General features: G+C 44.8%; 1 protein-coding gene across 2 annotated transcripts in view; it reads left to right on the forward strand.

Moving 5' to 3' along the window:
• Positions 1-4,777, forward strand: part of SEC24C (SEC24 homolog C, COPII coat complex component) — a 62,412-nt gene extending 57,635 nt beyond the window's left edge. For both annotated transcript variants that reach the window (XM_074958449.1, XM_074958450.1), the window contains one exon: positions 2,607-4,777. In XM_074958449.1, the coding sequence (XP_074814550.1) occupies positions 2,607-2,747 (141 nt within the window). In that variant the 3' untranslated portion in view covers positions 2,748-4,777. The remainder of the gene's footprint in view (positions 1-2,606) is intronic.
• The last annotated feature ends 14,053 nt before the right edge of the window (positions 4,778-18,830 follow it).

Raw genomic sequence — 18,830 nt, forward strand, 5'->3', positions numbered from 1 at the left:
CAGGGCTCAAGATATAAAATTTGGATCTGCATCCATCCAGGAGGCACAAACATGGTCCGCAGATAACCGCATCCATGGATGTGGATGTCCACAGATATAAAGGTTTCAGAGTAGCAGCTGTGTTAGTCTGTATTCGCAAAAAGAAAAGGAGTACTTGTGGCACCTTAGAGACTAACCAATTTATTTGAGCATAAGCTTTCGTGAGCTACAGCTCACTTCATTGGATGCATTCAGTGGAGAGATTTATTACATAGAGAACATGAAACAATGGGTGTTACCATACACACTGTAACGAGAGTGATCACTTAAGGAGAGCGATCACCAGCAGGAGAGCTGGGGGAAAAAAAATCTTTTGTAGTGATGATCAAGGTGGGCCATTTCCAGCAGTTGACAAGAACGTCTGAGGAATAGTGGAGGGTGCGGGGGGGAATAAACATGAGGAAATAGTTTTAGGTCTGTAATCGAGCGACCAAAGAGATTGAACTGTTCTCCGACTGGTTTTTGAATGTTATAATTCTTGACCTCTGATTTGCATCCATTTATTCTTTTACATAGAGACTGTCCAGTTTGACCAATGTACATGGCAGAGGGGCATTGCTGGCGCATGATGGTATATATCGCATTGGTAGATGTGCAGGTGAACGAGCCTCTGATAGTGAGGCTGATGTGATTAGGCCCTATGATGGTGTCCCCTGAAGAGATATGTGGACACAGTTGGCAACAGGCTTTGTTGCAAGGATAGGTTCCTGGGTTAGTGGTTCTGTTGTGTAGTGTGTGGTTGCTGGTGAGTATTTGCTTCAGGTTGGGGGGCTGTCTGTAAGCGAGGACTGGCCTGTCTCCCAAGATCTGTGAGAGTGATGGGTCGTCCTTCAGGATAGGCTGTAGATCCTTGATGATGCGTTGGAGAGGTTTTAGTTGGGGGCTGAAGGTGATGGCTAGTGGCGTTCTGTTATTTTCTTCGCTGGGCCTGTCCTGTAGTAGGTGACTTCTGGGTACTCTTCTGGCTCTGTCAATCTGTTTCTTCACTTCAGCAGGTGGGTATTGTAGTTGTAAGAATGCTTGATAGAGATCTTGTAGGTGTTTGTCTGTCTGAGGGGTTAGAGCAAATGCGGTTATATCGTAGAGCTTGGCTGTAGACAATGGATCGTGTGGTGTGGTCTGGATGAAAGCTGGAGGCTTGTAGGTAGGAATGGCGGTCAGTAGGTTTCCGGTATAGGGTGGTGTTTATGTGACCATTGAAGAACACTTCAATCTCTTTGGTCACTCGATTACGGACCTAAAAGTTGCAATTCTTCAACAAAAAAAACTTCAAAAACAGACTCCGAGAGACTGCTGAATTGGAATTAATTCGCAAACTGGATACAGTTAACTTAAGCTTGAATAAAGACTGGGAGTGGGTGGGTCATTACACAAAGTAAAACTATTTCCCCATGTTTATTCCCTCCCGCACCCCACACTGTTCCTCAGATGTTCTTGTCAACTGCTGGAAATGGCCCACCTTGATTATCACTACAAAAGGTTTTTTTTCCCCTCCCGCTTTCCTGCTGGTAATAGCTCACCTTAAGTGATCACTCTCATTACAGTGTGTATGGTAACACCCATGTTCTCTATGTATATAAATCTCCCCACTGTATTTACCACTGAATGCATCCGATGAAGTGAGCTGTAGCTCACGAAAGCTTATGCTCAAATAAATTTGTTAGTCTCTAAGGTGCCACAAGTCCTCCTTTTCTTTTCACAGATATAAAGTGGATATCCACAGACTTGCAGGGCTCTATGTATTACTGCTCCTCCCCCAGCAAACCTTTAAAAGGCTTTCTGAAACAAGAAATACAAAATTAGGAAGCCAAATGCTAGTAGCACAGCCGGTGTACATTGGGCTAGTGATGTACTTGTCAGGTGGCTGGAGGTGCTCTGCCCTCAGCCTTGCACCACACCTGACCATACGCACATAGTTGGCTAAAGGACCCCTGCGTTGCTTGGTGTTGTGTTAGAAAGCCCTGATGCTCAGCCCATGTGGACAACTGACTGGCTTAACATTCCATGACCACAGAAAAGGGGTTTTTAATATTACGTTCCTCCTGTATTTTGGATATTTAGTCACTTGGGTATAGCCACACTTAAATTCCTTTTGTATTTTGATTATATAGTCCATTTCATCCACAGATCTCAAAATACTGTATGAAGTGATTAAACATCACTGTCCCCGTGTTCAGATGCAGAAACTGAAGACCAAATGTTAAGTTACTTCTTAAAGTAGCCAACCTGGAAATGGAACTCTGGTCTCCTGGCCTTCCAGTCCTGTGCTCTGTTCACTGGACCACTGCTTAAGAGTAGAATTCCTCTGCTTTGCTGGTCACCTAGCCAAAACTGGAATTTCTAGAACCCCTTTAATGTACAGGCAACCCTGTGCACTCTAGTACTTCTAAGCTTGCTTGAGGTTTAATCTTAGAAACAGAAATTAAGATGTTTTGAGTAGGTGGCTTCAGTGATTTCTTGTTCTGGAATTCTTAATTGCTCAACCTTCTTATCTCACTTCGATGTTTTCTTATGTACTAAGATCACTAGCTGATGCTTACTCACAAATCTTTTTTGTTTGCTTATAGCTAATAATTGTGAAGCAAGAAGATAAATTGGAGATGCTATTCAAACACTTTCTGGTGGAGGACAAGAGCATGAGTGGGGGGGCTTCATATGTGGACTTCCTCTGTCATATGCACAAGGAGATTCGGCAGCTACTGAGCTAGAGGAGGGAGTGGTGCTGGACTTCAGCAGTGACATTTCAGTCTCCGCTAACCACCTGATCCATGGGCCCAGCTCCCTCAAGAAGGACAACATAGAAACCTGTACAATTCCGTAATTTTTAATACACATTGCATAAGCAAAGATCCTTTCAACCTCTCCCAGCCCCATTTGAGAGAGATGCAAAATTTCCTGGCGAGGGCAGAGAAAAGGCCTTCGAACCCAGGTCTTTTACCTGTCTCTAAGTTATTTCCTGTACTTGGCAGGAATCTACCCCCCTATGCTCGCTAATCCTGTTGTAATGAATGTAGTTTCTCAGTTCACTGTACATGATTCAGCATTGGGTGAAAAAGCGATAACTCTTCAAAACTACTAGTCGTTGCTGTGTGTTTGTGTGCGCGCGCGCATGCTCCAAGAGTGAAGAGGAGCCAGGTGGGGGAGGACAGGAGGTAGGCCATCCTGCCAGATGGTGGGAGTTGGAGCACCTAAGCATTTTTTTTAAATCTCCTTCCTAGTTTAGGGGAAAATACAACATGCAGAGCACAAACTGCAACTTGTGGCCCTCTGGACCCAGGAGTCTTCATTTAGAAAAAAACAAACTACTCATCAACTGAGCTGTGAGCAAGGGGCTAGCAGGACAAATCCTTCCCGTATCTCCACATCTTATTGTGGTAAGAGTTGCAGTGCAGAACGGTATAATAATAAGAATAAAATAATTTTAAACAGTGAGCAACAATCAACAGCTGCTGAATGGGAGAGGGGTAGACTAAGAGCCTTCTGTTGTCATGAATGGCACCCCCGCAACCACCTTCCCTTCCTTGGGAAAAGCAACCTCCCCATCTTATTTTTCTGTGCAGCGTTGTCTTACGCCTGCCACGTTCTATGGCCTCATATCACTCGCTCCTTTTGTTAGAGCCTACCTACGCTGGTCTATTTGTGGTGATCATGCCCACTGCCTCCATGTTTCAGTTTAAATAGGAAATATTTTTAGCAAGGTGACATAGGGCTGTAGGGAACAGGATCTGAGTGGCAAGGTAGCTGTTTTCTGTTCAGACTAGGCTGAATCACAGCAAATAAGCAAGGATCTGAATCTTAGTGGTGCAAGCTTGAGACTGCTTTGTACCCCAGAGTTCAAGGAAGGGGATGCAAAGGAACAAGAACAGAGTTTAAACTGCACTGCACAAGGTAATACCAAGTACTTGACCTCAGTTGTTGGGAAGGTGCCATAGTGGAAAGAATATTTTCAACACTGTATGTTTATACCCCTCGTTCTACCTACTGATCCATCTGCATAGAAAACTTTTTTAAGTCTGTTTGTTAACCTAAGATACCTCAGTCAGATTAGCCCATCCACTTTGTGGCTGGCCACTCTGCCTCTCCACTCTGTAAGGATGGAAGAGAGGACTCCTGCAAAGGGGAGTGATGAGTTTAAATCAGATTCAGAATTCTAAGGGCTTGTTCATTAATTTTTGAAAGGGGGGTAATTTACTTTAACACTGACAGAGCTCTTACAATACCCAGGATTTAATGAGGGGACAGCAGCACTGAAGATGTGAGGGGAAAAATGGGAGAATATGCAGAATAATGGGTGAACAGATTGGATGCAGTTAGAGGACATGTTTTAGTTGGCCTCAGCTTTTCAAAATAGGATCCTTTTGCAGAAGACCTGTTTAGTTTTAAAACAAAAAACTTGGCTCTGTGGTTTTAGTCCCATGACCTGTAGTGTGTGTGAATCTGTTTTTCTTCTACTGCCGCTAGTTTGTCTTCCCTCATATCACTACACACAAAGGGGAATATGAGAATGGTAATGAAGAAACTCCTTTAAAATACAGCAGACAGTTCTTCAGCATTTTTTGTATGTATGTGGCTGACATTTTTTACCCCATACACTGCCTCCAACCAAAAATGTAGAGGGTTTTTTAAACTGATGGAGAGAGAGCTTCCCAAGAATACAATGCTTGGCAACCACAGACTTTCACAATACTAATTTCTAGTATTAATATAAGAGGGGAAAATAAGCTCATAAGTGAACCTTTCATTTTCTTCACTCTTGTTTTTTTTCCAATGCATCTTTTAATTTGTAAAGAAATAAAAAAAAAATATTAAGATGTATTTTATGTCATTGTTAGTAAATAAACACTGCTGATTATTTTTCCAAACCCTGTATTTTGGGGGGGGAGGGAGGAAGGGGAAGCCTGGGGTCTAGGTGAGTAATCAATTCAACCTGCTGCCAATCAAGTTCTGTATTTTTAATATTTCCTGTTTGGATGTGTTTAACTTTCCACTCTTTCTGAACCTTGGTTTTGCTAAGAACATTCCCTTTCCTCTGAGATGGCTTGGGTTAAATTATGACTGCTTTTTGGTCTATTTCCATAACCATTTCTAGTTGATATTTTGAGAGAGTACGATTATTAGCTACAATTAGAATCTCAAGGACCCCATTTTTCTTGGAGTACTCCATTAATATGGCAGAATAATTTCTGATTTTCTTGGAATCCAAAAATAAAGTTCAAATTAAACACAGCAGTTGGCAACAGCACTCTTGCAAGTCTAGGCTAAACTTGTAATCTGTGCATTGCACTTTAATTTGAATCTCATTGTCTCCTCTATACACTTGACTGTAGCTTAAAACATAGATATTGTACACTTAACACTGATAAATAATCTTTTCAGCCATCTGTATATGAAAACACAAGCCAGTCATTGCTAAATAACCATCATTATTTTCTGGAGAGATTCCAATCTGTTACAGAGGGCATGTTCCTACATTTGTTATATCCAAAATCACTGCTGAACTGATACTTTGAGATAAGTGATGGGCTTTGTGCATTAATTATCTGGAATAAATTGTGCCTGCAGGAATGTTGTGAGATTACCCCTTTCAATGTTTATGGAAGTTACCTAGCTGAACCGACATTTACCACCTTGAATATACTTAGCTGGGATTGTTACATATCAGTGCAATGAGCGGATGGTCCCTGAGAAGGAAATGGCATACGCACATAAGATTTACTCCAGTGGACTTCTGCTTCAAAGGAAGGCAAAAAAGATCCCACAGTGTTTTTAGCCTGTTATTCTCTGCTGTAGGTGTAAAAGACAGTTTTTCTTGTCTTATGCAGGTGCATAAGTTTACATACTAGGTAAAGGTGCATTTAGTTTACATACTAAGCTATGACATTGGATTTCTCATCACTACAAGTGTTCTGATCAGTGTATCTACTCTTTCTTTAAAGTCAGGGTGCTCTTTGGGGCAGGGACAGTCATCTTGTTCTGTCTCTACAGCACTTAGCACAGTGGGGCCATGGTCCATGACTGAGGCTCCTAGGCACAATGGTAATACAAATACTAAATACTAAAAGGCAGTTTGACATGAGGTCATACACCTCTGCAGTCAAAGGAAGGCTGAAAAAAGAAACTTTAGAATCTTACCCTCCCTTCCTAACTCAGTTGTGTTGGTTAAAAAGCAGACAAGAGTTGTATCAATCTGACCCTATGACATCCTATATCATTTCAAGTTGGTATAAGGAAGCTGTATGGAAACGTCAACCATGCAGGTTGGCAAAAAAAAATTTTTTTTAATCTTTGTCACCTAAAGCAATAATTGTATGTTTTTTCCCATTTTTTGTGGATCATGTCAGAAGATAAAGATGATGTAGACACATTCCCCTCTGTCTTTCTCTGCAACACTTAGTGTATGGTCACAAAATAATATGAGGAGGGTAGCATGGCAAGAGGCTGAAAATGCATTTGCTTTCATGAGTACCGCTGCTCAGTTAGTTCTACCAATTCTGTATCTTTGCTGTTTTGTTTCCTCTTCATAAGCTTCTAACTCGGTTTATAGTACCAAATCCCTCCTTGGCTGTAGCTTCCCAATGCTTTAACAGTTGCAGTTTGGATTTGTCCTCCTGTATGTGTGCGCTACCCTACCACACTTGGTTATCCATAAATTTCATCACTGTTGAATTGACACTAAAGAAACTTCAGGCACACATGTAGCAGCTGCATAATGGGCAGAAAGTGGGTTTCAGATAGTGTTTTTCTTTAAAGAATGTGAAAATCCTAGAAGTCTAAGTCAAAGCTCCCTGACGACTGAAACATTTGACCATTATTTAGAAACAGCTCAGCAGATCACTTTGAGAATCATTGCCTTTGCACATCTGAAAGTGGACCTTAGAATGCAGAGCTGTAATTTCTGTTCTGTCTTTGCCTACCTCTTTCAGTTTGTTTGCCCTAATTCTCAATTAAGAGCTTGTCAACCCACACACTGGAACCAAAATAACATCTGTTTTAATTCATACTATTATTTTGGTGCAAGTCTGAGGGTGGACATTTGTTTTGGAATAATTATTTTAATTTAGGTCAGTTTTTTGTACTGACTTAAGCTAAATCAAAATAGGGCAGTCATACTCTGTGTCCACAGATGGGACTGCACCAAAATAACTAATAGTGTGAATTAAACCAGATTTGTTTTGGTTCCAGTTTGCGTGTAGGCAAGTCCTATAATCTCCCTATTCATGAGTTTCTCCTTTCTTTGTTCCCTTCCTTTCTTTTTACTCCTTGTCACTTCTTTGTATCAGGACATGAGTGGCTTAAGAAAACTAATATGGTCTTTTCTTCTTCCTAACCTATTATGTATGCAGTGTAGTTGTATCCATGTCGGTCCCAGGTATTAGAGAGACTAGGTGCCTGAGGTAATATCTCTCACCAACAGAAGGTGGTCCAATAAAAGACATTACCTCATCCACCTTGTCTCTCTAATAACCTATTATGTAGTAAGTCTTCCTACCATTGTTAAAAACTCCTTTGCCCTTGGCACTTTCTCTAACTTTTAAATCTACCGTTGGTACCTCCCTTCTTTAAAATTTCCTGGCTACTAATACGCTATCAAACCAATCTCTAACATTAGCAAAGCATTTGAGAAAGTGATGGACCTCTGACCACAGTATATTGTTTGTTTTTCATTGTTACAATGTAACAATTTGTTTTCCTCATTGTGTCAGACCCTCTAGCCCAGTGATACTCAGACCTCAGTGGTTCAGGAGCCAAATTAGCGTTCAACATTACCCAAAAGAATTGTGTGAATTCATTGTTTCATTTACTATAGTACTATGTATTCATATTTAAACAGTATAATGGGAAATATTTAGTTTGTATTTTTATATATATAAATTATTCTCACAGCAAAATGACCAAGTATTATTATTTTATCTATAGTATGTTAATAACATAGTAAAAGCATCCTGATTGGTTAATAACTTTGATATAAATTATTATCCAATCTGTTTTATGTTATGTGCTGCAAAGAGCTGCAGGAGACACATTAATGAGACTCTTACGGCTCGTGAGCCTCAGTCTGAGTATCACTGCTCTAACCCATTATCTTCTAACAGCAGCCAGTACCAGCTGCTTCAGAAGAAAGTGTAAGAAACAATTATGGAATCCACTGCTAGCAGATGAATTTTCTTATCCTGAGACAGGGGTTGATGTATACCCTGAAAAATGAGCATTACACCCTTTATACAATTTCAAGTGCTCCTATGTAAGTGTGGATGTTAATAAAAATGTCTAATCCTTAGTGAATCCCACTAAGCTTTTGGCCTCAGTGATAAGAGATGGCATTGTGGGTTTTTTTTAAATGGGTCGTAAATGTGTTGCCTTTAAATTAAAGGGACAAGGTGGGTGAGGTAATATCTTTCATTGGACCAACTTCTGGTGGTGAGAGAAACAAACGTTTGAGCTACATAGTGCTCTTTTTCAGGTCTGGGAAATGTATGTTACAGCTAAATACAAGGTGGAACAGATTGCTTAGCAGATGTAGTTAACATATTTCAAGGTGAAATGTCCTGTCATAGGAGGGAAGGGGGGAAAAAAAGGGTTTAAGTGGGTTACAGATTGTTGTAATGAACCATTAAATTGTTCTTGTATTATCAGAGATCAAAAAAAGAGGATCTGATTGGCTGTTCTCTGTACCAGTCTTTTTATTTTAACCTTGGACATATCCCCTCATTTTATTAGTCTCCTTTCTAAACAGCCCATCTATTTTCAGAGACAAAGTAGGTGAGGTAATAAATTCATACACAAAAATAAGACAAAAACATTTTACCTGTAGGCAAACACTTTTCACAAAGTGATCACTTTATATCTGATCTTTCAATACTTGTCCTCAAAGGAACCCTGCACAATGCCTTCAAAAGACAAGACTGGGAACTTAAATTCATAGTGCTGTTAGATACTAAAAACCTTTGGCTATCCCTCGATGCGAGGATGATGTCTGCCAAGGGGGGCTCATTGGTGAGTTTTTAGGTGGCTGAGGAGCGCAGTTTATGCCCTGCAGATTTTCCCACAGAAGTGGCAGGTGTAATCTTGGAGGAGACATAATTGTTGGTTGGAGTGTTGTGCCCTTTCTTTTCTCTTTTGTGGCTTCTCTGTCTCATGAGCACGTCTGCTCTCCTCAAAGTGAGCTTTGGCTTGGTGTATGGTGTGGCGCCACTGTGTTCTGTTCCATGCCAAGTCCTCCCAGTTTGTTGGGTTGATGCCTCCCTTTTTAAGGTGTATTTTCCATATGTTTTTGAAGTGCTTCTGCTGCCCTCCACAAGCCCTTCTTCCCTGACTTAACTGAGAAGATTATTTGCTTCGGAGGCGAGTGTCAGGCACATGTACATAGTGGCCAGCCCAGTGGAGTTGGTGTTTCATGACCTGCGCTTCTACACTGCTGAGGTTGGCTGCAGAGAGAATGCTGATGTTAGGGCATCGGTCTTCACAGCTGATCCTGAGAATCCTCCTGAGGCAGTGCTACTGGAACCACTCCAGCAGCTTGAAATGTCGTCTGTAGGTTACCCAGGTCTCACACCCATAAAGAAGGATGGGGATGACAGCTGCCTTGTAAACCAAGATCTTGGTGCCTGCTTGCAAATCCTGATCATTGAAGACTCATTTGAGTAGTCTTCCAAAGGATGTGCTGGCACAGTGGATCCTGTATTCAATTTCTGTGTCAATGTTGGCTGTTTGGGAGAGATGGCTGCCAACGTATGGAAAATGGTCCACATTTTCCAGGGGTTCTCCACTAATGGTGATTTGTGGAGTATGAAGAGTAGTTTGTGCAGGTGAAGGTTGGTAGAGTACCTTGGTTTTCCTGATGTTGAGAGGAAGACCCAGGCTGTGATAGGCATATGCAAAAAGATTTAGGGTGCTTTGCAAATCGGCCTCTGTGCGCGCAACAATGACTGTCATCTGCATACTGAAGGTCAGTGATGCCAGTTCTCGTGATCTTGGATTTTGTTTGGAGACTGAGATTGAGGAGTTGACCATCCATACAATACTCGATCCTGATTCTGTCAGGAAGGCGGTTGTGGAAGAGAATCAGGATCATGGCAGGGTAAACAGAGAAGAGGGTTGGAGCAGTGACACAGCCCTGCTTGACATCAGTGCAAATGATGAATGGTTCAGTCTCTGAGCCATTGCACAGAGTGGTGGCAGTCATCCCATCATGGAGGAATCTGATGAATTTCTGTGGATAGCCAAACCTAGACAGCACCTTCCATAGGGCATCAAGATCGATAGTCAAAGGCTTTGGTTAGGTCAATGAATGCCATGAACTGTTCCTAGTGTTGCTTTCTGTACTTCTGAATCTGTCATGCCACGAAGATCATGTCGGTTGTGCCTCGGGATGGCCTGAAGTCACACTGTGATTCGGGGAGGAGTTCCTTGGCAAGGGGAAGGAGATGGTTTAGTAGGATCTGGAGGCAAGGATCTCTCCTGTGATAGAAAGGCAATACCTTTGTAGTTCCCACACACAGATTTGCCCCCTTTCTTGAATATTGTAACAATATTGGCATTCTTAAAGTCAGGTGGAATTTCTTCGCAGGTCCAGATTTTGTTGAGAAGTTGGCAGAGTTTGCTGGAGTATTGTTCCACCAGCTTTAAAAACCACATCAGGGATGCTTTCTGGGCCTTGTGCCTTGTGATTTTTTTGTCTGGGTGATGGCATGCTGGACTTCCTCAGAAGATGGAGGATCAGCAAGGTGTTCCATTGCTGAACGTAGTGGAATAAACTGGATGGTGTCTTCAGAGACTGGATTCGCAGTTTAGTAGGCTCTCAAAGTGCTCCTTCCACCATTGTTTAGTGGCTGCATTGTTCTTGAGGGTGCAGCCATCCTGGGACCCCCAGGACCCCATCCTCTATCTAACCCCCCCTGCTCCCCATCCCCTGACTGCCCCCCCAGAACCTCTGCCCTATCCAACTGCCTCCTGTTTCCCGTCCCCGACCACCCTCCCCCCACCGAACCTCCGCCCCATCCAACCACCCCCTGTCCCGACTGCCCCCCCCATAACCACTTGCCCCTTATCGAACCCCCCGGCTCCCCTACCATGCCGCTCAGAGCAGCAAGTCTAGCTGCCGCACCACCTGGCTGGAGCCAGACACACTGCCATGCTGCCCTGCATGAGTGCACAGCCCTGCTGCCCAGAATGCTGCCCGCGTGGCTGCGGGGGAGGGGAGACAGCAGGGGAGGGGCCAGGGGCTAGCCTCCCTGGCCAGGAGTTAAGGGACTGAGTAAGATGGTCACGTGGGCCGTAGTTTCCCCACCTCTGCCTTAGGGCATGGCTACACTTGCAGATGTAGAGTGCTGTGAGTTAAACCAGCCCTCAGAGAGTGCAATAGGGAAAGCACTGCACTATGTTCACACTGTCAGCTGCAAGCGCACTGGCGTGTCCACATTTGCGGCACTTGCAGTGGTATTGGGAACGGTGCATTATGGGCAGCTAAACCACAGAGCACCTCTTCCCATTTTGGCGCTGTGACTTGTGGGAAGGGGGCAGGGGAGTGCAGGACATTCTGGGTCCTGTCCCAACACCCCGTGATGCATCGCTTCGCATCCCAGCAATCCCTGTGCTTCCGTCCACATTTGGCACCATCTTTCAATATTTTTTGTACTGCGCATGCTGTCTTCCCTTTCAGTCTGCGGGAATAGAGCCCAAACTGCTGAGAAATATGCTGATGGGTCTCACCAGCACGTCACGAATGGTATTCGAGTTACTCCTTAAGCTACAAACTGACAGTGAGGAGTCAGACGATGTTGACTAGCATAATGCTTACGACACGAGATTGCTTGCGGCATTCATGGACATGCTCACCGCAGTGGAACACCGCTTTTGGGCTCAGGAAACAAGCACTGAGTGGTGGGATCACATCGTCATGCAAGTCTGGGATGACGAGCAGTGACTGCAGAACTTTCGCATGAGAAAAGCCACCTTCATGGGACTGTGTGCTGAGCTTGCCCCCACCCTGCAGCGCAAGGACAAGAGGTTGAGAGCCGCACTGCTGGTGGCGAAGCGGGTGGCGATTGCAATCTGGAAGCTGGCAACTCCAGACAGCTACCGATCGGTTGCTAACCAATCTGGAGTGGGAAAGTCGACTGTTGGAATCGTGTAGATGCAAGTTTGCAGGGAGCCTTGACAGCAGCAAGGAGCAGTTCAACAATAGGATGAATCGGTGCAGAATGACTGGAGTGTGCTTTTGGCCGTTTAAAGGACTGCTGGCGCTGTCTATATGACAAGCTGGACCTAGCTGATGACAACATCCTCACAATTATATCTGCAAGCTGTACCCTCCATAACATTTGTGAAGGGAAGGGTGAAAGATTCACTCAGGCATGGATCTCTGAGATTCAACACCTGGAGGCTGAATTTGAACAGCCTGAGAGCAGGGCTATTAGAGGGGCCCAGTGCAGGGCTGCAAGGATTAGGGATGTCTTGAGGGAGCAATTTGAGGCTGAAAGCTACCAGTAATGTTTGGTGCCCTGCACTGGAGTGAAGTGCAGTGGTTCCAATGTTAGTAGGAATCTGTGTGACTTGCAGTGCCTGTTGCTTTCCTGGGCTAAGGTATGTTTTACTTAATGCAATAATAAAGAATGATTTCAAAGCCAAAAAATTCATTTATTGAACAGAAACACAACTGCTTGGGAAACAGAAAGGGCAAGGGGGTGGGGTGGGGAATGGTACAATCACATATTTGCATATGTCCTGTTGTTATACTCAGCCTTCCTATCTGGAGTGCTGTGCAATGAGTGCTGCACTTCTGGCTGGCTAAAATGCATGGTGATGGGGGTTGAGTGAAGAGGGTAAGGGTCATAGTTTGCAGGCCTGGGTGGTGAAGATACAGGTGTTGGAGGCAGCTGGTGGCGATAAGAACCCGGATGTTGGGGAAAGTGGGTTGGTGGTGACATGGGGGCATAAGGGAAAGATGTTTAGGACAAGGGCTGCGGGTGGGGGTGGTAGTGCTCCGCCTGCATTGCTACGAGCGCCTGTATCAAGTCCGCTTGATGCTCAATGATGCTTAGCAGCCACTCCATGGTTTGGTGCCGGCGATCCGCATTTCACTCTCCTGCCACTCCTGCGCTTTTTGATTTTCATTAAGGGCCTGCTGCATTACTTCATGCAGCAAGTCCTCTTTGCTTCTATGTGGCCACTGCCTGATTCTTTGGAGTCTTTCGGCCGTTGATCAGGATGGCTGGGATCTCAAGGTTGCATCTGTAAAGCCAAAGTGCAACACTTAACAGAGGCAGCATTGTTCACACCAGACAGAGCAATGATTTGGCTGTACTTAGACAAGCACAGTCTACACAATAGCAGAAATTGCCCATCCCAAAGCGAGCACACATAACCCACAGGAGCCCTAAAATGGTGAGTAAGCACAGGGGCAAGGGGGACTGATTGTTTCATGGCTGTACTGTCCTCTGGGGTTCTGTGCCTTAGGGAGAGCTAACAACTGCAGGGGGCCCGTATACTGAATACTGTCCCCACATTTTCCACAGGAGTTCATCCTGGAAGATATCTCGCTGCTGAGAGTGACCTGGGAAGCAAGGGAGGGTCTTCTCCTACAATGTGGCTTCCACCCTGGCCCATATGCACCTTGCCTGTGTGCAGCAATGGTTCCCCTGCCTTTCACGGCACAGTGGCGCGGATATGTTAGCCTTACTGGGACAAGGAGCATAGTAGCTCTGCCAAGGAACTTGTGCAAGCGGATTGTCCATTTCTGCATCAGACCTTTGAAGAGATCACTGAGGCCCATTATCATGATGTGAGAGAGCACATCAACGCTCTATTCCGCATCTAGTCATGCATGCAGCCCTAACACTCCTCGCCCCAAGAGCCCACACCGAACAACTTCCTTCCCAAAATAAAAGCCACTTACTGGGCACCTCTTCTGGTGTTTGTCCTTCCCCAAGCACCGTCTGCTGCGACTGGCTACCTTCCACCTAGCTTGAGAACAGCTCTTGGCTGCATGCATCTAGGGATGCCGGGCTGTCCCCCTCCTTCTTAGCACTCTCACTCCCATTTTCCTCCTCCTCCTGCCTTGTTGAACTGGGCTCTGAAGTGTCCGTAGTGTTTTTGGGAGTGGAGGTGGGATCGCCCTCAAGTATTGCATCCAGCTCTTTGTAGAAACGGCAGGTCGTGGGGCCAGCATTGGAGTGGCGGTTTGCCTCGCGGGCTTTGTGGTAGGCATTCTGCAGCTCCTTCACTTTAACCCTGCACTGCAGTGCGTCCCGGTCATGGCCCCTTTCCATCATGTCCCTTGATATTTTCCCGAGGGTATCGTAATTCCTACATATGGAGTGCAGCTGGGACTGGACAGCTTCCTCCCCCAAAACACTGATGAGGTCCAGCACTTCGCTATTGTTCCATACTGGGGATCGCCTGGTGCATGGAGGCATGGTCACCTGGAAAGATTGGCTGAGAGCACTCCACGCCTTGCTGAGCAAACAGGAAGGGGATTTTCAAAATTCCCAGATAATTTAAAGGGCGGGTCTGATGGTTGGTCACCTGAAGGCAGGGCAGCAGAGTTCAAAGTGATGACCAGAGTGGCTAGAACAGGCATTGTGGGACACTTCTGGAGGCTGATCAGAGCATCCATGCTGGTGGCACTCCAGCGCAGCAATCGTTATGCTTCGTGTTGAGGTGGATTACCAGGAGCGCTCCAGCTGCAGAGTCCAGGCGCTCTACATGCCTTGCCAGTGTGGACACGTCATGAGTTAGGGCACCTGGGGCTACTTTAATGCACTCTAACTCACAAGTGTAGCCAAGCCCTAAGAGTTCTCTCCATAGGCATGTTCCTGCATACCTTGCTGAGTCATAAGGTGTATCTGCCTTTTCTTAATGGGTCAGTTGTATAGCTGATGGTCCTTAATAGGCCATCAAGCAGGCTCAGAAGTGCTAACACCAAACTGTCTGGGGTGTCACCCAGAAGCATAGCACAAGTTTCAAATACAGACATACATACATATCTATGGGCATGGCTACACTTGCAGATGTAGAGCGCTGGGAGTTAAACCAGCTTTCGGAGACCGCAGCAGGGAAAATGCTGCCGTGTGTTTACACTCATAGCTGGAAGTGCCCTGTCGTGGAGACATTAGCAGCTTTTGCAATGCCACAAAGAGCACTGGATTGTGGTAGCTATCCCAGCGTGCAAGTGGCTGCAACATGCTTTTCAAATGAGGGGGGGAGTGTGACAGGGAGTGTGTTGTGTGTGGGGGGGGAGAGTGGGTTTTGGGGAGGCTAAGAGCGTGTCAGCATGCTGTCTTGTAAATTGAGACAGCAGCAGACCTTCCTCCCCCTGCCCCCCTCTCTCTCTCACTCACACACACACACACTCACACAGCATTTCACAGTAATGGTTTGCTTTGTCCCAGAGCAGATAAGCAACAGCTGTCAGAAATGGAGCTTTGAAACAGGATATCCGCATTCCTGCAGATTTCAAAACAATGAGAAGAGTGGCCACTTGACTTCGGAAGATTATGGGACGTTTCCGGAGGCCAATCACAGCGCAGTAATGCAACACCTCGTTCAAACTGACGCCCGGGCGTTTCAACTGGGGCACAGCAAGCTTTATGCTTCTCGTGGAGGTGGATTACCAGGAGCGCTCCAGCTGCAGAGTCCGGGCGCTCTACGTGCCTTGCCAGTGTGAACGTGTCAGGGATTAGGGCGCCCAGGGCTGCTTTAATGCGCTCTAACTTGTAAGTGTAGCCAAGCCCTATAACTCATAACACAAAGGTGATACAAACATATAAACAAGATTATCATATTTGGGAAATAACATTTTTCCAGATATCTTACATGGTATATCTGGCTGATTACTTTGTGGGTGTTACCCCATAAGCCAACATTTGAAACAGATATAGAGCCAATACATAACTTGAAATACAAAAATGATACATACATACAGGTAGCATAATCATAACCAGCAAATCTTAACCTTTTCATAGACACCTTACTTGACCTCTTTCGTACAAGATTTGGTGTAACTATAGGATGCTGGTTGCAACAATGATCTATGTGGTCACAGTTCATGTCAATAATGTCACACCCTGGATCTCAGAGGCCTTCTCTTGTCATCACTTGTTTTTGATGTCACATAGCCTTCTTTGGACTTCAGCTTTGAGCAGGTGCTAGGCCTTGTGTTTTCATTGAATAGAGGAATCATTTTGCCAGTGACAGAATGCATTTATTTTCTGTTGAATTAATGCTAGGATTTTCTCATTGTTTTCATCAAATCAGTCTTGGTGCTGATGATGATTGGAGTATCCTATGGTTTCAGCACATGCACTGTGAATGGTATTTTTAAGTTGATGCCAGTGCTCTTGAATGTCAATGACGATGTTAGGCAAGTTGGAGAGTTTCTCAGAAACGTGTTGCTGGAACGTCTCTTAGCTGGCTTGGTCTTGAAGTGCTTTGACATTGTACTGCTTTGGTTTACTCTGGGCGTGTGCGGTGTTGTGGAGCAAGCTGCAGGCTTCTGACTGGATGGCCAGATCCAGTGGGATCACTCAACTCCATGGCCAAAACAAGAGATAAAAGACAAGGAATTTCGCCATCTGGAATATCCACACCCTTCTGGACTCTCAGCACAGTGAATGCCCAGAAAGAACTGCCATAATTACCAGAGAACTGGCAAGACTCACCATTGATATTGCAGCCTTGAGTGAGACCCACTGGGCCAATGAGGGCCAATTAAAAGAGGATGGAGGTGGCTACACCGTCTTTAGAAAAGGAAGGCCACCTGAAGAGAGACTAATTCACAGGATTGACTTTGCCATCAAAAATAAGATCGCAAGTCAGCTTTTGGATCTTCCCATTGGTATCAGGAATATCTTATGACTCTTTGGCTCAAGCTCACCAACAACCACTATGCCAGGGTCATCAGTGCATATGCCCCAACTGTGGCGGGTTGGATCACAGAAACCCCCTTGGGTACTGCCAACTGATGTGCCAAGACTATTTCTGCCCCTGCTTTCCCTGCCCTCCCAGCTTGGGACTTCAGTGCCCTGCCTGATTTGAGCCAGAACCGCTAGCCTGCTGCAAACCTAGACCCAGGTCTGAACCACGTCCACTAACAGCTGTAGGCTTAAACTGAAATCAGCTTAAGACGTGTTCCTGTCTTTAACACTCTGATGCCCAACTCCCAGTGGGGTCCAAACCCCAAATAAATCCATTTTACCCTCTATAAGCTTTATCTAGGGTAAACTCATAAATTGTTCACCCTCTATAACACTGCTAGAGTGGTATGCACAGCTGTTTGCCCCCCCAGGTATTTATACTCTTGGTTAATAAGTAAAAAGTGATTTTATTAAATACAGAAAGTAGGATTTAGTGGTTCCAAGTAATACAAGACAGAACAAAGTGAATTACCAAGCACAATAAAATAGAACACGCAAGTCTAAGCCTAGTACAGTAATAAAACTGAATACAGATAAAATCTCACCCTCAGCGCTGTTTCAATAAGTTTCTTTCACAGACTGGATGCCTTCCTAGTCTGGGCACAATTCTTTCCCTTGGTACAGCCCTTGTTCCAGCTCATGATGGATGTCCCATTTGTTCTGTTCCACCCACTTATATATCTTCTGCATAAGGCAGGAATCCTTTGTCCCTCTGGGTTCCCACCCCTCCTTCTCAATGGAAAAGCACCAGGTTAAAGATGGATTCCAGTTCAGGTGCCATGATCACATGTCACTGTAAGACTTCATTACCCACTTGCCAGTCCACAGGTATACAAGAAGACTTACAAGTAAGACAGAGCCAGCTACACTCAATTGTCCTGGTTAATGGGAACCATTAAGATTGCAAACCACCATTAATGGCCCACACTCTGCATAACTACAATAGGCCCTCAGAGTTATATTTCATATTTCTAGTTTCAGTTACAAGAGTGATACATTTATACAAATAGGATGACCACATTCAGTAGATTGTAAGCTTTGTAATGATACTTTACAAGAGACCTTTTGCATGAAGCATATTCTGGTTACATTATATTCACACTCATTAGCATATTTTTATAAAATCATATAGAGTGTAATGTCACACCAACAATCGATGATGATGACGACAACAAGGAGCAGCCTTATAGAGCTCTCAATGCAGTCCTTACAGCCCCACCTAAGGCAGACAAACTCATCCTCCTGGGAGATTTCAATGCCAGAATTAGACAGGACTTCCACCTCCGGAGCAGCCCAGTAGGCAAAGAAGGGGTGGGAGGGAAATGTAAACCCCAAAGGTATTTTCCTCCTCAGCGACTGTGTGGAGCATGACCTGCTCATCACAAATAACATCTTTAGGCAGAGTAACAAATTTAAGACCACTTGGAAACATCCCTGGGCCAAACACTGGAACCTCCTTGATTATGTTATAGTCAAAGCCTGAGATTACACTGATGTCTGTATAACATGAGCCATGAGAAGTACGGATCATTGTTGGACAGACCATCAATTAGTAATTAAGAGGTCTGGGGTTGGCAGACCGTGATATACTAAAAACCACAGACTCAGGGCAACACTGGTTTCATGCCTCATTACAACAATTTGTAACACACACTTGCCTGCTAACCCTTAATGGCCCCTTTCAAGCCCCTTTTGCATAACAGTCTAACCTTTATTGTCCACTGCAGTGCTTAGTGATAACGCTACCTATACCAATGGAAGAGCTTCTCCCGTTGGTGTGGGTACTCTGCCTCCCTAAGAGGTGGTCGCTATGTTAACAGGAGAAGGCCCCCTGTCAACATAGTGCTATCTAAACTGGGGGTTAGGTTGGTATAACTG

Source organism: Natator depressus, chromosome 7 (assembly GCF_965152275.1).
Source record: "Natator depressus isolate rNatDep1 chromosome 7, rNatDep2.hap1, whole genome shotgun sequence".
Classification (NCBI taxonomy): domain Eukaryota; kingdom Metazoa; phylum Chordata; order Testudines; family Cheloniidae; genus Natator; species Natator depressus.